Here is a 20353-nt window from a genome sequence, read left to right as displayed (position 1 = left end):
TACATCCACATGGAGTTGATAATAAGATGAAGCATGCTAAAGATATTACATCCACAGGGAGCTGATAACAAGCTGTAGCAAGCTGAAGATGTTACATCCAGAGGAACCTGATTACAAGCTGTAGCATGCTAAGGATGTTAGATCCACAGTGAGCTGATAACAAGCTGTTATATGCTGAGGATATTACATCCACAGGAGCTGATAACAAGCTGTAGCATGCTGAGGATGTTACATCCACAGGGAGCTGACAACATGCTGTAGCATGCTGAGGATATTACATCCAGGGGGAGCTGCAAACAGGCTGTAGCATGCTAAGGATGTTACATCCCCAGGGAGCTGATAAGCTGTAGCATGCTGAGGATATTACATCCACAGGGAGCTGATAACAAGCTGTAGCATGCTAAGGATATTACATCCATAGGGAGCTGATAACAAGCTGTAGCATGCTAATGATGTTACATCCACTGGGAGCTGATAACAAGCTGTAGCATGCTAAGGATGTTACATCCACAGGGAGCTGATAACAAGCTGTAACAATGCTAATGATGTTACATGCACAATGAGTTGATAACAAGCTGTAGCATGTTAAGGATGTTATATCCATAGGGAGCTGATACCAAACTGTACCATGTTGAGGATGTCACATCCACAGGGAGCAGATAAGCTGTAGCATGCTAAGGATGTTACATCTATAGGGAGGTGATAACAAACTGTACCATGCTGAGGATATTACAGCCATAGAGATTTGATAACAAGCTGTAGCATGCTGTGGATGTTACATCCTCAGGGAGCTGATAACAATCTGTAGCATGCTAGATATTACATCCCTAGTGAGCTGATATCAAGCTGTAGCATGCTAATGATGTTACATCCACATGGAGCTGATAACAAGCTGCAGCATGTTAAGGATGTTATATCCATAGGGAGCTGATACCAAACTGTACCATGTTGAGGATGTCACATCCACAGGGAGCAGATAAGCTGTAGCATGCTAAGGATGTTACATCCATAGGGAGGTGATAACAAACTGTACCGTATTGAGGATATTACATCCACTGGGAGCTGATAACAAGCTGCAGCATGCTAAGGATGGTACAACCACAGGGAGCTAATAGAAAGCTGTAGCATGCTAAGGATGTTACATCTACAGGGAGCTGATAACAAGCTGTAGCATGCTGAGGATATTACATCCACAGGGAGCTGATAACAAGCTGTAGCATGCTAAGGATGTTACATCCACAGGGAGCTGATAAGCTGTAGCATGCTGAGGATATTACATCCACAGGGAGCTGATAACAAGCTGTAGCATGCTAAGGATGTTACATCCACAGGGAGCTGATAACAAGCTGTAGCATGCTAAGGATGTTACATCCACAGGGAGCTGATAACAAGCTGTAGCATGCTAAGGATGTTACATCCACAGGGAGCTGATAACAAGCTGTAGCATGCTGAGGATGTTACATCCACAGGGAGCTGATAACAAGCTGTAGCATGCTAAGGATGTTACATCCATAGGGAGGTGATAACAAACTGTACCGTATTGAGGATATTACATCCACTGGGAGCTGATAACAAGCTGCAGCATGCTAAGGATGGTACAACCACAGGGAGCTAATAGAAAGCTGTAGCATGCTAAGGATGTTACATCTACAGGGAGCTGATAAGCTGTAGCATGTTAATGATGTTACATCCATATGGAGTTGATAACAAGCTGTAAAATGCTAAGGATATTGCATCTGCAGGGAGCTGATAACAAGCTATAGCATGCTGAGGATATTATATCCACAGGGAGCTAATAACAAGCTGTAGCATGCTAAGGATGTTACATCCACAGGGAGCTGATAACAAGCTGTAGCATGCTGAGGATATTACATCCACAGGGAGCTGATAACAAGCTGTAGCATGCTAAGGATGTTACATCCACAGGGAGCTGATAACAAGCTGTAACATGCTGAGGATATTACATCCAGAAGGAGCTGATAACAAGCTGTAGCATGCTGAAGATATTACATCCACAGGGAGCTGATAACAAGCTGTAGCATGCTAAGGATGTTACATCCACAAGGAGCTGATAACAAGCTGCAGCATGCTGAGGATATTACATCCAGAGGGAGCTGATAAGCTGTAGCATGCTAAGGATGTCACATCCACAGGGAGCTGATAACAAGCTGTAGCATGCTGACAATATTATATCCACAGGGAGCTGATAACAAGCTGTAGCATGCTGAGGATGTTAAATCCAGAAGGAGCTGATATCAAGCTGTAGCATGCTAAGGATATTACATCCACAGGGAGCTGGTAACAAGCTGCAGCATGCTAAGGATGTTACATCCACAGGGAGCTGATAAGCTGTAGCATGCTAATAATATTACATCCACAGAGAGCTGATAACAAGTTCTAGATTGTTGAGAATGTTACATCCACAGAAAGCTGATAACAAGCTATAGCATGTTGAGGGTATTAAATTCACAGGGAGCTGATAACAAGTTGTAGCATGCTAAGGATGTTACATCCACAGGGAGCTGATAACAAGCTGTAGCATGCTAAGGATATTACATCCACAGGGAGCTGATAACAAGCTGTAGCATGCTGTGGATGTTACATCCTCAGGGAGCTGATAACAAGCTGTAGCATGCTAAGGATGTTACATCCACAGGAGCTGATAACAAGCTGTAGCATGCTGAGATATTACATCCAGGAGCTGATAACAAACTGTAACATGCTCAGGATATTACATCCATAGGGATTTGATAACAAGCTGTAGCATGCTGATGATATTACATCCATAGGGAGCTGATAACAAGCTGTAGCATGTTAAGGATGTTATATCCATAGGGAGCTGATACCAAACTGTACCATGTTGAGGATGTCACATCCACAGGGAGCTGATAACAAGCTGTAGCATGCTGAGGATATTACATCCACAAGGAGCTGATAACAATCTGTAGCATGCTATGGATATTACATCCACAGGAAGCCGACGACAAACTGTAGCATGTTAAGGATGTTACATCCACAGAGAGCTGATAACAAGCTGTGGCATGCTAAGGATGTTAGATCCACAGTGAGCTGATAACAAGCTGTAGCATGCTGAGGATATTACATCCACAGGAGATGATAACAAGCTGTAGCATGCTAAGGATGTTACATCCACAGGGAGCTGATAACAAGCTGTAGCATGCTGAGGATATTACATCCACAGGGAGCTGATAACAAGCTGTAGCATGCTGAGGATATTACATCCACAGGGAGCTGATAACAAGCTGTAGCATGCTATGGATGTTACATCCTCAGGTATCTGATAACAAGCTGTAGTATGCTAATGATGTTACACTCCAGGGAGCTGATAACAAGCTGTAGCATGCTATCCATGTTACATCCACAGGGAGCTGATAACAAGCTGTAGCATGCTGAGGATATTACATCCACAGGGAGCTGATAACAAGCTGTAGCATGCTAAGGATGTTACATCCACAGGGAGCTGATAACAAGCTGTAGCATGCTAAGGATGTTACATCCACAGGGAGCTGATAAGAAGCTATAGCATGCTAAGGATGTTACATCCACAGGGAGCTGATAACTAGCTGTAGCATGCCGAGGATATTACATCCACAGGAGCTGATAACAAGCTGTAGAATGCTAAGGATGTTACATCCACAGGAAGTGGATAACAAGCTGTAGCATGCTGAAGATATTACATCCACAGGGAACTGATAACAAGCTGTAGCATGGTAAGGATATTACATCCACAGGGAGCTGATAACAAGCTGTAGCATGTTAAGGATGTTACATCCACATGGTGCTTTTAACAAGTTGTAGCATGCTAATGATATTACATCCACAGGGACCTGATAATTTGTAGCATGCTAATGATGTTACATCCCTAGTGAGCTGATAACAAGCTGTAGCATGCTGAGGATATTACATCCACAGGGAGCTGATAATAAGCTGTAGCATGCTGAGGATGTTACATCCACAGGGAGCTGATAACAAGCTGTAGCATGCTAAGGATGTTACATCCACAGGGAGCTGATAACAAGCTGTAGCATGCTGAGGATATTACATCCACAAGGAGCTGATAACAAGCTGTAGCATGCTAAGGATATTACATCCACAGGGAGCTGATAACAAGCTGTAGCATGCTAAGGATGTTACATCCACAGGGAGCTGATAACAAGCTGTAGCATGCTGAGGATATTACATCCACAGGGAGCTACTTACAAGCTGTAGCATGCTAAGGATGTTACATCTACAGGGAGATGATAACAAGCTGTAGCATGCTAATGATGTTACATCCCCAGGGAGCTGATAACAAGCTGCACCATGTATAATGCTGAAGATATCACATCCATAGGGAGCTGATAACAAGCTGCAGCATGCTGAAGATGTTACAGCCACAGGGAGCTAATAACAAGATGTAGCATGCTAATAATGTTACATCTACAGGGAGCTGATAACAAGCTGTAACATGCTAATGATGTTACATGCACATGGAGTTGATAACAAGCTGTAGGAATCTAAGGATGTTACATCCACAAAAAGTTGATAACAAGCTGTAGCATGTTGAAGATATTACATCTACATGGAGCTGATAAGTTGTAGCATGCTGAGGATGGTATCTCCACAGGGAGCTATTTACAACCTGTAGCATGCTGTGGATATTACATCCACATGGAGCTGATAATATGTAGCATGTTGAGGATGTCACATCCACAGGGAGCTGATAACAAGCTGTAGCATGCTGAGGATATTACATCCACAGGGAGCTGATAACAAACTGTAGCATGCTAAGGATGTTACATCCACAGGGAGCTGATAACAAGCTGTAGAATGTTAAGGATATCACATCCAGAGGGAGCTGATAACAAGCTGTAGCAGGTGGAGGATATTACATTCACATGGTGCTGATAAGAAGCTGTGGCATGCTGTGGATATTACATCCACAGGGAGCTGATAACAAGCTGTAGCATGCTAAGGATGTTACATCCAAAGGGAGCTGATATCGAGCTGAGGCATGCTAAGGATATTACATCCCCAGGGAGCTGATAAGCTGTAGCATGCTGAGGATATTACATCCACAAGGAGCCGATAACAATCTGTAGCATGCTATGGATATTACATCCACAGGAAGCCAATGACAAACTGTAGCATGTTAAGGATGTTACATCCACAGAGAGCTGATAACAATCTGTAACATGCTGTGGATATTACATCCACATGAAGCTGATAAGTTGTAGCATGCTGAGGATGTTATTTCCACAGAGAGCTGATAACAAGCTGTAACATGCTGTGGATATTACATCCACATGGATCAGATAACAATCTCCAACATGATGAAGATGTTACATCCAGAGGAACCTGATTACAAGCTGTAGCATGCTAAGGATGTTACATCCAAAGGGAGCTGATATCGAGCTGTAGCATGTTGAGGATGTCACATCCACTGGGAGCTGATAACAAGCTGTAGCATGCTAAGGATGTTACATCCACAGGGAGCTGATAACAAGCTGTAGCATGCTGAGGATATTACATCCAGAGTGAGCTAATAACAAGATGTAGCATGCTAAGGATGTTACATCCCCAGGGAGCTGATAACAAGCTGTAGCATGCTGAGGATATTACATCCACATGGAGCTGATAACAAACTGTAGAATGTTAAGGATATCACATCCAGAGGGAGCTAATAACAAGCTGTAGCAGGTGGAGGATGTTACATCCACAGGGAGCTGATAACAAGCTGTAGCATGCTGAGGATATTATATCAACAGAGAGCTGATAACAAACTGTAGAATGTTAAGGATATTACATTCACATGGTGCTGATAAGAAGCTGTGGCATGCTGTGGATATTACATCCACAGGGAGCTGATAACAAGCTCCAGCATGCTAAGGGTATTGCATCCAGAGGGAGCTGATAACAAGCTCCAGCATGCTAAGGGTATTGCATCCAGAGGGACCCGATAACAAGCTGTGCGTGCTAAGGATGTTACATCCAGAGGTAGCTAACAATCTATAGCATGCTGAGGATATTACATCCACAAAAAGCTGATGACAATCTGTAGCATGCTAAAGATATTACATCCACCTGAAGCTGATGACAAGCTGTAGCGTCTTAAGGATGTTACATCCACAGGGAGCTGAAAACAAGCTGTAGCATGCTGAGGATATTACATCCATAAGGACCTAATAATAAGTTGTATCATGACGTGGATGTTACATCCCCAGGGAGCTGATAACAAGCTGTAACATGATTAGGATATTACATCCATAGGGAAATGTAACAAGCTGTAGAATGCTGGGGATATTACATCCCCAGTGAGCTGATAACTTGTAGCATGCCAATGATCTTACATCCCCAGGGAGGTGACAACAAGCTGTAGCATGCTAAGGATGTTACATCCCCAGGGAGCTGATAACAAGCTGTAGCATGCTGAGAACAATACATCCACAGAGAGCTGATAACAAGCTGTACCATATTGTGGATAATACATCCACAGGGAGTTGATAAGTTGTAGCAGAATGAGGATGTTACATCCACAGGGAGCTGATAAGCTGTATCATGCTAATTATATTACATCAAAAGGGAACTGACAATAAGCTGTAGCATGCTGATGATGTTACATCCACAGGGAAATGATACCAAGCTGTAGCATGTTGAGGATGTCACATCCACTGGGAGCAGAAAACAAGCTTTAGCATTCTAAGGATGTTACTTCCACAGGAAGTTGATAAGCTGTAGCATGCTGAAGATATTACATCCACATAGAGCTGATAAGTTGTAGCATGCTGAGGATGGTATCTCCACAGGGAGCTGATAACAACCTGTAGCATGCTGTGGATATTACATCCACATGGAGCTGATAACAATCTGTAGCATGTTGAGGATGTCACATCCACTGGGAGCTGATTACAAGCTGCAGCATGCTGAGGATGTTACATCAACAGGGAGCTGATGACAAGCTGTAACAAGCTAATGATGTTACAACCACAGGGAGCTGATAACAAGCTGTAACAAGCTAATGATGTTACAACCACATGGAGTTGATAACTAGCTGTAACATGCTAAGGATGTTACATTCACAGGGCACTGATAACAAGCTGTAGTATGCTAAGCATATTAAATCCACAGGGAGCTGCAAACAAGCTGTAACATGCTAAGGATGTTACATCCACAGGGAGCTGAAAGCACACTGTAGCATGCTGAGGATATTACATCCATTGTGACCTAATAAGCTGTAGCATGCTGTGTATGTTACATCCTCACAGAGCTGATAACAAGCTGTAGCATGCTGAGGATATTACATCCATAGGGAGCTGATAACAAGCTGTAGCATGCTATATATGTTACATCCCCAGTGAGCTGATAACAAGTTGTAGCATGCTAATGATGTTACATCCCCAGGGAGCTGATAACACACTATAGCATGCTGAGGATATTACATCCACAGGGAGCTGATAACAAGCTGTACCATATTGAGGATATTACATCCACAGGGAGCTGATAAGTTGCAGCAGGCTGAGGATGTTACATCCACAGGGAGCTGATAACAAGCTGTAGCATGCTAATGATATTACATCAAATGGGAGCTGATAATATGCTGTAGCATGCTAAGGATGTTACATCCACTGGGAGCTGATAATAAGCTGTAGCATGCTAAGGATGTTACATCCACAGGGAGCTGATAATAAGCTGTAGCATGCTGATGATGTTACATCCACAGGGAAATGATACCAAGCTGTAGTATTTTGAGGATGTCACATTCCACTGGGAGTGGATAACAAGCTGTAGCATTCTAAGGATGTTACATCCACAGGAAGTTGATAACAAGCTGTAGCATGTTGAAGATATTACATCCACATGGAGCTGATAAGTTGTAGCATGCTGAGGATGGTATCTCCACAGGGAGCTGATAACATGTAGCATGATGTGGATTTTACATCCACATGGAGCTGATAATCTGTAGCATGTTGAGGATGTCACATCCACTGGGAGCTGATAACAAGCTGCAGCATGCTGAGGATGTTACATCCACATGGAGCTAATAACAAGCTGTAGCATGCTAAGGATGTTACATCTACAGGGAGGTGAAAACAAGCTGTAACATGCTAATGATGTTACAACCACATGGAGTTGATAACAAGCTGTAACATGCTGAGGATGTTACATCCACAGGGAGCTGATAACAAGCTGTAGCATGCTGAGGATTTTATATCCTCAGGAGCTGATAAGCTGTAGAATTTTAAGGATATTACATTCAGAGGGAGCTGATAACAGGCTGTAGCATGTGGAGGATATTACATCCACAAGGAGCTGATAAGAAGCGTTAGCATGGTAAGGATATTACATCCTCAGTGAACTGATAAGCTGTAGCATGCTAAGGATAATAAATCCACAGGCAGCTGATAACAGGCTGTAGCATGCTGAGGATATTACATCCAGAGGAAGCTGCAAACCAGCTGTAGCATGCTAAGGATGTTACATCCACAGGTAGCTGACAACAAGCTGTAGCATGCTAAGGATATTACATCCATAGCAACCTAATAACAAGCTATAGCATGCTGTGGATGTTACATCCTCAGGGAGCTGATAATAAGCTGTAGCATGCTGAGGATATTGCATCCACAGGGAGCTGATACCAAGCTCTAGCATGCTAAGAATGGTATGTCCAGAGCGACCTGATAGCAAGCTGTAGCATACTGAGGATATTACATCCACAGGGAGCTGATAACAAGATGTAGCCTGCTAAGGATTTTACACCCAGAGAGACCTGATAACAAGCTGTAGCATGCTATGAATGTTACATCCACAGGGAGCTGATATCAAGCTGTAGCATGCTATGGATGTTACATCCTCAGGGAGCTGATAAGCTGTAGAATGCTAAGAATATTTCATCCCCAGGGAGCTGATAACAAGCTATACCATACTAAGGATGTTACATCCCCAGGGAGTTGATAACAAGTTGTAGCATGTTATGGATGTTACATCCCCAGGGAGCAGATAAGAAGCTGTATCATGCTTAGGATGTTACATTCCCAGGGAGCTGATAAGAAGCTGTAGCATGCGGAGGATATTACATCTACCAGGAGCTGCTATCAAGTTGTAGCATGCTAAGGATATTACATCTACAGGGAAATTATAACAAGCTGTAGCATGTTAAGGATGTTACATCCACAGGTAGCTGCTGACAAGCTGTAGCATGCTGAGGATATTACAGCCATAGGGAGCTGATTACAAGCTGTAGCATGCTATGGATGTTACATCCCAGGGGGCTGATCACATGCTGTAGCATGCTATGGGTGTTACATCCCCAGGGAGATGATAACAAGCTGTAGCATGCTAATGATATTGCATTCACAGGATGCTGATAACAAGCTGTAGCATGCTAAGGATGTTACATCCACAGGGAGCTAATAAACTGTAGCATGCTAAGGATGTTACATCCACATGGAGCTGATAAGATGTAGCATGCTGAGCATATCACATCCACAGGGAGCTGATAGCAAGCTGTAGCATGCTATGGATGTTACATCCCCAGGGAGCTGGTAACACTGTGAAAATCTTCTTCTGGTGCTGTACAATGCATAGAAGCTGTATCTCCTATACAACTGTGAGGGACCTTGTGTGATTTACAGGAACTCTAGTTAGCCATCAGTCAAAGATTCCTTCTCTCTAATTATGTTCCCTCATGCAGAATAGTAAACAAAGAATGGAAATCCATCTGATATTTTTTTTTAGTATGGCAATGTACTCTTTGGAGCCAGACCTATATAGAACTATGGTGAATAAGGAGTCATTGACACACAAATTTGACACTGTCTAGAAGTTCAGGGGTTAATCAGGGGCATGTCAGTGGTGCAGAGAGGTTTGTCTATCAAACCTACACTACCTGCCCGATATAAATATATCCTGCATGTACCGGATGCCTGGTGCTGCACTCTGGGAACAGCTGGCATGGCTCCTATAATGTAACAGAGATGTCCAAGGAGAAATAGGAAAGCTGGAGTTATTGAAGAATTTCACATTCTAATGAAAGATGTCTGAGCTATGAAAAGGCATGATGCCATGTTGCTTCATGTACCCCTGGATACATTGAGAGAAATAAAACAAAGATCTCTTAGGATGTGTTATTGTTGGAAAATTGGCTCATGCACTTATGATTACTACACTCTCAAGGTCGGTCATTATGAACTGAGGTCTGTAGGGAGGTGGTATTTATCCAAGAGGTCAAGCAGCATTGAACACATACTATTATGGAGAAGTTTTATTACTCATGAGAATATATATCAGTCAACACATCTCATGTTATCAGTGATGTTAAGGAAGTGATGCATGCTATACAGCTGTTAGAGAGCACAGCTCTTAATCACATATGTGCTATCAATAAGCCACATAACTGCTGAGCTCAAATTCCTAAGATTGTCTGGTGTTGAAGGCATTAAAGAAGTTGTTGATGAAGGTGCCAGAGTTAATGGTCCGGGTCCGACTGGAGGCTGTGAACTTTAGCAGAGTGTTGTGCTGTTGGGTAATAGTTTTATCTGCATTAGCCAGTGAATTCTGTGCACCAGAGCATGACATACAGGAAGCTGGTTTGTAACATCCACTGTCTTGGCATCACACATCTCCCTTCTCCTTTAGCAGGGTGGTTCCATGCTGCCTGTTACTCCTGTTTGGAGATCTGTAAACGGGGTATTCATGCTACCTTCTGTGGCATCAGATAGTTGATGGTGTACTCTGGAGTGGTATACGATCATAGGATCATAGGAAGTTACTAAGGCCCTTACAAGCCTAGCCAAGAATTTAGCCCAAGTTCTGACAAGTTAGCACCCAATGCCCCTGTCCAGCAGGAGCACAGGTGGAATCCCAGTGGTGTATTTTCTGTTCCCCACCCAGTTATCCAGGTTGCACTTATAAAGGGATAATGTGGTAGTCTGCTTGACATGGAGAGGGAGTCTATTCCACAGAAAGGGGAGTCCCTGAGACATAAATCTGTCCCTCCAACAAGTCCTATTCATGTCACAGAACAGGCTGAGGTCACGTGTGCAGGTTACTCAAGTGGTGCTTGACTTGCAGATATGCAGCAGTCCCATCAAGGTGAGGTCTGAAATTGCTTTGTATGCCAGACATATGTCACCTCTGAGGAGTCTTTATGAGACTAAGTAAAGGGACATGGCTTTTAGCCTATCTGTGTAGGGTAGATGTTTGAGGCTCTGTATTCTCCCAGTGAGAAACCTATGTGGTTTCTCCAGCTGCTGCATGGATTTTGTGAGTTACATGTTGAAAAGGAAATTGCATTCAATAATGGGTCTTATAAAGGAAGAATACAGGGATGTTATGACCTCCATCGACCTGAATGAGATGTCCTTAATAATGAGGTGGGCCATGTAGAAAGTTTTCCATACAACGGAGCCAATATGGTGATCAAAAGTCAGGGTGCTATCAACCTGGATGTCTAAGTCCTTCCCAACTGATAGCATGCTTAGGACCTTGTTATCAATGTGATAATTTGTGGGTGCATCACTCTCCCCAAAGGGGATGATGATGATGCATTTTTTGCCATTCAGTTTGAGGCCATATTTCTGGCACCAGTCATTTGTTTGGGTGAGACCTTCTTGGAGGATCTCCACATCACTAGGGGACTTGATGACAGTGCCCAGCTGCAGTCATCTGCAAACTTGGTCAGCCATAGCCCACTGGTTTTGGACTGAACCTCAGAAAAATATATCCCAAACAACAGAGGCTCCAAGACCAGTCCCTGGGGTACACTGTTCATTATGGGTCTACTGCTTGAAGTGGCTTCCCCTATTTTTACCAGGTGAGTTCTATCAGTGAGTCATTTTGCTACCCATCTGGTAACATATGGATTGATTCCTAGTTGAGAGAGTTTGTCTATTATTCCTGAGTGGTGAATAGTATTGAAGGCTTTGGCCAGGTCAAGATAAGTGGTGTGCACTGTCTTCCCCTCTTTCATGGCTTTGATGACTGACTCAAAGAATTTAATCAAGTTTAGCAGGCATGACCTCCTCTTGATGAAACCAAACTGTGTTGGACTGAGTGTTTGGAGGTTGCCAATGTCCTTGTTAATGATGTCCATGATAATCCATTCCATGGCCTTGTAGATCAGGTTAGTTATGCTGATGGGTCTATAATTTCCTGGAATGGTGGCCACTCCACCTTTCTGCAAAGGGATGACAGTGGCTGTCCTCCACTCAGCTGAAATGAAACTGATACTCAGGGTTTAGTTGAATAGGGTGCCTAATGGTGCTGCAGGTTCTTGCCCGAGTTCATGTAGGATGTAGCCTGGAATGTTATCAGGTCCCATGGAGGTTGTATGTTTTGCCTTTGAGAGGACAGTGATGACTTGCTCCCTAGAGATAAGGGGAGGGGGAGAAGGTGCTGGGGATGTCTAGATTTACTGATGAGGCAGAGGGGTGAAGTTTTCATTGAACCTGTCTGCTAGCAGGTTTGCTATATCTATGTCATTTGTGTATGTGGTGTCCTTGACCACCAGTTCTGAGCAGATTTGAGTGTTTCCTTTGAGATTGCGGACATATGTGAATAATGGAACTGAAGTTTACTTAGAAGGATTTCACTAGTGCTCTTATTTGCTTGTTCAGGCTACAGAGAGATTGTTTCCAATTTAGGCACCTGCTACTTCTTGGTCCTGGACAGCTAACTTTTCCATTTATTATAGAGTTTATTTATTGTAGATGTCCAACAGACAGGTTTACTCTTCCTTGATGAGTATGATTTTGTCCTGTCAGGTATTTCTGATTCCATGCAGCTATATAAATGCTTGTATAGTACTTTGCTGTAGGTTTGTGCCAGTTCCTATTGAGAGGGATGGAGATGGGGCTGTAAAGCTGTTTACACCTTCCCTCAGGAGGTTGTAATCAGCTTTGGAAATTTTTTTTTTGTTTGACCCTGGCTGGGGGGGAGGGGGGGGTCAGGTGAGATGGTGACTTCAAAAGCAACAGCTTTGTAGTCTGATCCTACCAGGAGGATGACACTGTAGGGATGCTGCAGTGGTTACTCATGTTGGTTAATACCAAGTCCAAGATATTATCACCACTTGTGGAGGTGTTGACCAGCTGGTCCAAGGCATTTCCATTGACAAAATCAAAGAATCTCTGGGCATTTGTGTTTTGGCATGAGTAGTTCTTCCATTCTATGGTTGGATAGTTAAAATTTTCCAGTAAAAGGTTTGATTCAAAGAGGTCCAGATAGGTGGAATGGGCATCTTCAGTCAAAGTTGGGGGCCTGTAGCTAGCAATGATTTGAATGGGGGTCTTTTCAATGGTTAATTGCACATGGAGTGTCTCCTGTGTGTCATACTGCTTGACCAGCCTGGAGATGTGTATATCTTTATCATATATTGAAACTCCACCTCCTTTTGCTTTGCTTGCCTACAGTTTGGGGTCTGAATGTATGATAGGCTGTGTAACCTGGTATGGTTGGGGGGTGCTTTCTGCAGCTTTGAACCAGGTTTCTGTGACTGCACAAATCTCATCATATTCCAGGGTTAAGAATACATGCAATAAGTGCACTTTCATGTTTAGACTTCTAGTGTTTAGCAGCATGACATTAAATTTGTGTTTGATGAAATTTTCATGTTGGTAATTTTGACCTTATGGCATTGCCTAAAAAAAGCACTATAGGGAGGCAAGAGCCTTTGCCAGAAGCCTGAAGCCCAAGGCAGACAGATGCAGGCCATCTCTGGCAAAGCATTGTGGTCTGTTGATCATGTCTTCCCAGGCTGTCAGGTACTGGATCCCCTAGGAATGACACCAGAAACTAAGCCAATTGTTAAACTGTCATTTTCTGTTTGCACTGAGGCATTATTTTGAGTGACGGTAGAATTCTGATTAAGGCTAGGGACATACCTGCCTGGACACATATTCAGTGTGCCCAATCATGTATAGTCCAGAGATGTACATCTCAAGTCATTCATGCCAACATGGACTATGACAACATCATAACAGTACCTGTTCAGAGACTTGAGTACATGTATGATATGGCAGATTCTGGCACCTGAGGAAACAACTAACTGTGACTTTCTGCTTATCCTGCCTAGTGAGGGCCACATTTTTGTATATCACAAAGGCGTCTCCTATGACTAATACTTTGGGTTTGTAGTTAGGCCTTCATGGCTGTGAGACACAGGTGTGTGGACTATGTGTGGTGTGTGGTGTGGTGGGCTGTGGAGTTCACATGTATTTTTGCATCAGAGATCTCTTTTGTTTGGGTATGTTTTTGTTGAGGACCTCCACAGATGTTGGCGTGTGTTGTGTAGGTGTGCGTGGTGTTTGAGATGTGGTGTTTGTGTTGACAACCTTCTCAGTGGCAGATATACTGGTTTGTGAGGGAGAGAGCATAGACTCTAGGTTCTTAATGTAAATGCATCTTTCACAAATTGTGTTCCTAGGTGGTAGTAGTAGAGGGTTGTCAATGTACATGAGGCAGTTACTACACTGTCTCAGGATGCCCATATCAGGAAGACTGCAAGAGAAACTGTAGGAAATTGTCCATCCATATTTGTTTAAAGTGTGGAAGGTCTAGGATGTGTACTACTAGGTGACCACACAAGTGCTACTAAGGGAAAATTTGTAGCTGAAATACCTCACAATGGATTAAAAACAGTGCAGCTGCAGTGAGCGATGCCCAAACCAGCTCAAATGTGGGGTTTAAATATGACAAAAAATAGAAGATTCTAGTAACACAAAAATTTAGCCAATCCTGCTAGCCCCTGCTCTCTTTAACAATCAGGTTGTGCCAAACAAGGTCCAGGCAGCCCCCTACTCTCACTAGTAGATAAGATAGGCCCCTACCTATACAAGATGGCTACCAGAAACACAGAAGGCAAAAACAAACAGCTCTGAATGCGGCAAACCTATATCCAGACTATACTAATCAATTTAAGAGTTAAGAACAAAGTAAAACTCACAGAAAAGCACAGATTAACCACCAAGACAAAAACAGAACACTGTATGATAAAATACAGTTAAACAGTAATGAAATGCAGTAAAATGCAGTTAAACACTAATGAATTGCAATAAATAGCAAAGAAATACAGTTAAACAGTAATGAAATGCAGTTAATTGGTAATTGCTTTGAAACAGTGCAAATACAATAAATTATCTATAAGGCACAAATAAAAAAATAGGCAAGTGCAAATGCAATAAAATAAGAGAACATAAATGAAAAAGCACTTAGACTGGTCTTGGATCCTCAGGAATTTTGTGAAACATACCAGAGATGATGCATCTCAACAGAGCCTGGTTCAAACAAGTCCATACCAGCTCAAATCCAGGGTTTAAATACCACAAAAAATGACCTTAGCAGCATTGGGTGAGTGATGTTTTTCTTTGAAATGAAGTAGTTCTTCTCCATTGGCTCTAGGAGCATCAGGTGGGTGGTGGTGTCCTGTGGAGTGGAGCAGTACTTCACCTTTGGATCTAGGCACAGTGATGGCTGATCCACTGTAGTGCCCTATGCCTTTGAGTCAGCAGGCCCAGTACACCCTTTCCCTTCAGTGATTTCTCTGTATTAGATATGTAGCCATCAGTTAACATGAACTTCTTTTTAGTTGGCTTTTAGTATAGCCATACAATAAGTCGATTGTACCTGGCTGCGCATCTGTCTCCAAAGGTTCTTTATCTCTTGCTGCTTCTATGTTTTTGCTCTTTCTACTTGTTCCCATCCACTGTCACTGTGCCTTTTTATAGGGCTGGCTGATGTCTTGCATATGGCTGTATACGTCCTGGGCACAGTCCATGCACCCCTATGGATGTAGATGTTTTCATATTTGTTTGTGTTACCCATCAAACCTTGTTTCTTTCTACTGCAGTGACCCTTCTTTTTGCTATGAGGGGGAAAAGATCACAGCTTTCTGGGTCATATTTGTCATGTCAGGGGGACACATTGCCTTTTTTACATTTGACTTTCTCAGTGTGTGTGCATGTTTATTTTTTTGTTTTCTGTCAGAATGTTGGGGTTTTCTTGACACTCCATTCTGCCATTTCTCTGTTTTGAAAGCATGACTGTCTTGCACATCACCATGTTCCAACTGACACTACAATTGAGACTTCATGTTTATGAGTGTGTCCCTCAGTGCAGATGTTCTGCATGTGGGCTTATGGAAGGTTGTGTCTCTATCAATCTGTGGCACCTCATCCCTGAAGAAATTATTTTATGGGATCACCTTATAAGTAAGGGCATGGTATCCAGAACTGAGGGTGTCATAGTACTGCTGTAATCAGCCTGAATCAGACAAATAATGGAGTACAATGCACCCTTTGGCATGTACCAAGCCAGGCACATGTAACAGTTGGAATGTCATTAGAGGTTTCTCACTAAAAATACAGGGTATAACCAACATGCTACATGCTGTTTGATTAAAAGCCCAATCGCTGCATTCAGTTTCCTTCCCATTAGTGAAGGGTGAGCTATGTCTGACCTACAAGGCAGTCTCTGACCCAGCCCTGATGGAAATGTTACATATTTGCAAAACTAACTGTATGAGGGTTACCCACTCCAAGTATCTAAACCTGATCTCTGACATGAATAAATCATGCTGGAAAGACTGATATGTGTCCCAGCTATTGCCCCTCCTCTGGAATAGGCTTTCTATTCACATGAAGCAGAGTCCTTTCCTGACCATCTTCAAGGGCAATCTGGACCAATGGGTGGGAAATTGCAAATTCACTCCTGGGGTGACACCCATGTCCCTTATGGACACAGGCAGTCTGTAAAAAGTGTCAAAACCCTGCTTGCTGACCTTTGTTATCTTTCCTCTAGGGATCGAAACTTGATAAAATCTGGATAAAACTGGCTAGACTTGTAAGGGCTCTTGAGCCATTAGCCTAGTAATCTATGAACCTTTGCACTAGGCTGTTGATCTCTGAGAATCTTAAGAAGCCTAGTCTTACATTCATGTGGTAGTTTTTAGCCCTTATATTTTGCATATGAATATCCCAGACGTAGGCAGAACAAAGGTACATTGGTGCATTTACTTGCTGCCCCTATCCATGAGGGACATTAGTGCTAAAACAGGAAAACACTTGCAGTTTCACATTCATTCTTCTCAATTACATTTGAATGGAGTGAGAAAAGTACTTCACTTTATATGGAATCGAAGACAGTTCCTTGGAAGATGTATTTTCTTTGATACATACCCTCAACATGTTCTATTTATTTTTGCAAAATAGACTCAGATCTCTTAAGCTGGTGTCCAGGCTACCACTGGACTTATGAATGTGTAATAAGCCTGACAGGATAGGGTCAGTCAAGGCTCTATACACAAAACAGACATTGCCTGTTAGTTAGTCTGTATGATAGTGAGTAGAGGAACAAGGTTTTGCAATGGTCTGCATAAGTTTTGTGATTCAGGCCATTGATTTTTTTTTTTTTAAGTGTGAAAGATTTTTAGTGCCTCCAGTTGTGGCAAATGTTGGGGCATATCGGATAGGGCATTATATTCAATTCTCTCTCTAATTAGAAATGAGTAAAGTGAAATGATTACATCCCTGGATCTGGATGCCATAACCTTAGATATGCAATGAAAAGGATTTCCTGACAAATGGTCTCTGCTACTTACTGGTTCTGTTTTCCTAAGTATATTTCTATTCCTTTGAGTAATGCACTGGGATGCCATTCTCTGGTTCTGTTTATCTGTGTTAGTTTCACTGTTGTTTAAAGCTACTTTGCATATGCCAGTGTTATAATTTCAGACAATTATTTGTTTAATATTTGTTCTAAATTATTTGGTGTTGCTTTATTTTCAGAATTTTTTAAAATTAAGGTCAAAAGGAAATACCTGGATTGGCATGTCAGATATAGATGAGGAAGGAAAATGGATCTGGACAGATGGAACAAGTGAGAACATAAAACCTGGGTAAGGAACTAATCACAAAATTGTAAGACTTAGCCCATTTATTATTGCATATTTCCTTCTGATAAAGCAAGATAACACTGTAGCAAAATATTACAAGCTAATATATGTGATGTCAATAAATATAGGTACATTCAAGCTATAACAATAAACAGGATGAAATGGTGATCTGAAGATACTTTTTCCTTCGGTGATTCAGAAAACTGCACACATATATTGAGGAAATGTACCCTTTTTCCAGCACTGGCTTTCTTAAAGGGACAGAATTCCTATTAATATATACTGCATCTCTCTTCTCAAGATAAAGAAAAAAGTATGCACAAGGTAAAGGAAAACTAATTTACATGTTGAAAAATCAAAACCACTCTTACTGAAAATAGTTCTGAATAAACACTTTTGCGAGAAGTTTTTGATAAATAAATGAACAATAATGCATTTCAGTCTATAGTTCAAGTGTCTGAATACTTCATGGCCTTCCCAATAATTACCTCCTGGATGACTGAAACACTCTGCCCTACCTTGCTCTGTATATAAGGGCTGATATTAGTAACAGCTTATGAGATGATCTCTGAGGTTTTGGAGTTTGGGTCCTTGAGACAGGGCATACTGTTAGAGGACTTATGACCAGGCATGTGTAGCTCTGAAGAGTTTTGTTCCTGAATGTATGGGGTGCCATTTTCATATCCAAGTTATGAGATGAAAAGCATATAAAAATGGGAAGAAATCCTGACTTTTGTTTGGCAATTAAGACTATGTGCTGTTAGCAAACTGTTGCCTATAGTCTAGAGTTTGGCTCCCCAAACCTCCATTTGCCATTGTTAGACTCCAATCTCTGGCAAAATGAAATATGGGCTTTTCTCTTCAATGGTCTTCTATACTACATGCCTGGTAACTATGAAACAGTTTTCTTCATTATCTTCTTGTATGTCAAACAATGTAGCACACTTCCATCTTTCAATTTCTTCTTGAATCACTGGATGGACATCCATATGTTTTGCAGTAAATAGTATGACCCTCAGTGAGTAGGGTAGCAAATTCACACACTAATCTCTCTGGGTTTCATGTCTAAGCTATTGCCACCCAGGCAACCTGTCAAGTAAAAACCTAAGAACCTATGTCCTTGGGTTTCTGTGACAAAGCTACAGAGCTGAGAATGTTTACCAACTGATGACCCTTCTTTCAGCTTAAGAAATGTATTCAGCATGAGTTTTTATTTTGCCCTCACCTTGAAAGGACATCTGGGGAGTAAATAGTGTGGGAAGAAATAGCCAGGGAACTGTTATGGCTAGGCTTGTATAGGCCCTAGGGCTGATAGCCTAGTACCAACCTATGAAACTATGAACCTATGAACCTATGTATTTTTATTCTCTCCATTCTTCCTATCTGTTCTTCAAATTGGCTTTTCTAAGTTGAGCTGCTGACGTCTTTATAGGTTCATAGTTCATACTAGGCTATCTGCCCTAGGGCATTTACAAGCCTAGCCAGAGGGTGTTTGGCTTTCACCACCCATTTTAAAATGAATTTTGCTATGCCCTTAGTATACTGTGCATCTGTCTAACAGTGACACAGAAGTTATGCCCCCCATCCACTCATCAAGATTTCTCTTGAAGAGAGGGATTCTGCCTAACCTGGACTGGGATTTTATTCCAGTTATGAAACTGTCCCTCCAGCATGTCCTATTTATTTCAGTGCTGAGGTTCAAGTCTCGATCGATGGGATTTGGATTTTCTGAGGTGCAACATGTCCATTAATTCCGGGTTGGACATGGCTTTATACGTTAGGCACAGATCACCTCTGAGCAGGCGGTATGCCACTGAGTAGAGCTGGAGTTTCTTTAACCGGGCAGCATATGGCATCTGTTTGAGCCCTTTGATCCTCTTGGTGAGGTACTTTTGGGGTCTTTCAAGTTGCTGCAGGTGTCTGGTAAGGTACATCCCAAAAGGGGCATTGTACTCAATTATGGGCCTGATGAAGGATGAGTAAAGAGGCACAATGATGTCCCCTGATCTAGATGTGAATCCTTTCATGATTAGGTGGGCTATATAAAATGATTTTCTAACCACTTTGGCCACGTGGTTGTCGAATGAGAGATTGCTATCAACTTGGATCCCCAGATCCCTAATTACTTCTTCCATACTTAATGGATTACCATCTATGTGGTAATTTGTGGATGACTATACACTTTTTGGCGTTTAGCTTGAGGCCATGGCTCTGGCACCAGTTGTCTGTTTCTATGAGGCCCTTTTGTAGGATGCCTGTGTCGGCTGGAGAGTTGATTATGGCACCCAGTTTGCAGTCATCTGCGAACTTGGTCAGCCACAGTCCTTCCGTGTTGGCCTGTACCTCCGATATATACCGAACAAGAGAGGTCCCAGGACTGAGCCTTGTGGGATGCCACTTGTAACTGGTTTGGAGTCTGACATGGCTCCAGCAATTCTAACCATGTGGGTTCTGTCCTTGAGCCAG

At 42.4% G+C, this 20353-nt stretch overlaps 1 protein-coding gene across 1 annotated transcript in view; it reads left to right on the top strand.

Moving 5' to 3' along the window:
- The window catches only part of LOC122807981 (hepatic lectin-like), a 272173-nt gene that overhangs the window by 149120 nt on the left and 102700 nt on the right, over positions 1-20353 (top strand). The window contains exon 2 of the mRNA XM_044079005.1: positions 17781-17890. Coding sequence (XP_043934940.1) covers positions 17823-17890 — 68 coding nt within the window. The 5' untranslated portion in view covers positions 17781-17822. The remainder of the gene's footprint in view (positions 1-17780; positions 17891-20353) is intronic.

The sequence above is a fragment of the Protopterus annectens genome, chromosome 8.part0 (genome assembly GCF_019279795.1).
Source record: "Protopterus annectens isolate FY-2018-M chromosome 8.part0, PAN1.0, whole genome shotgun sequence".
Taxonomy (NCBI): domain Eukaryota; kingdom Metazoa; phylum Chordata; order Ceratodontiformes; family Protopteridae; genus Protopterus; species Protopterus annectens.
This window is presented reverse-complemented; position numbering and strand designations above follow the sequence as displayed.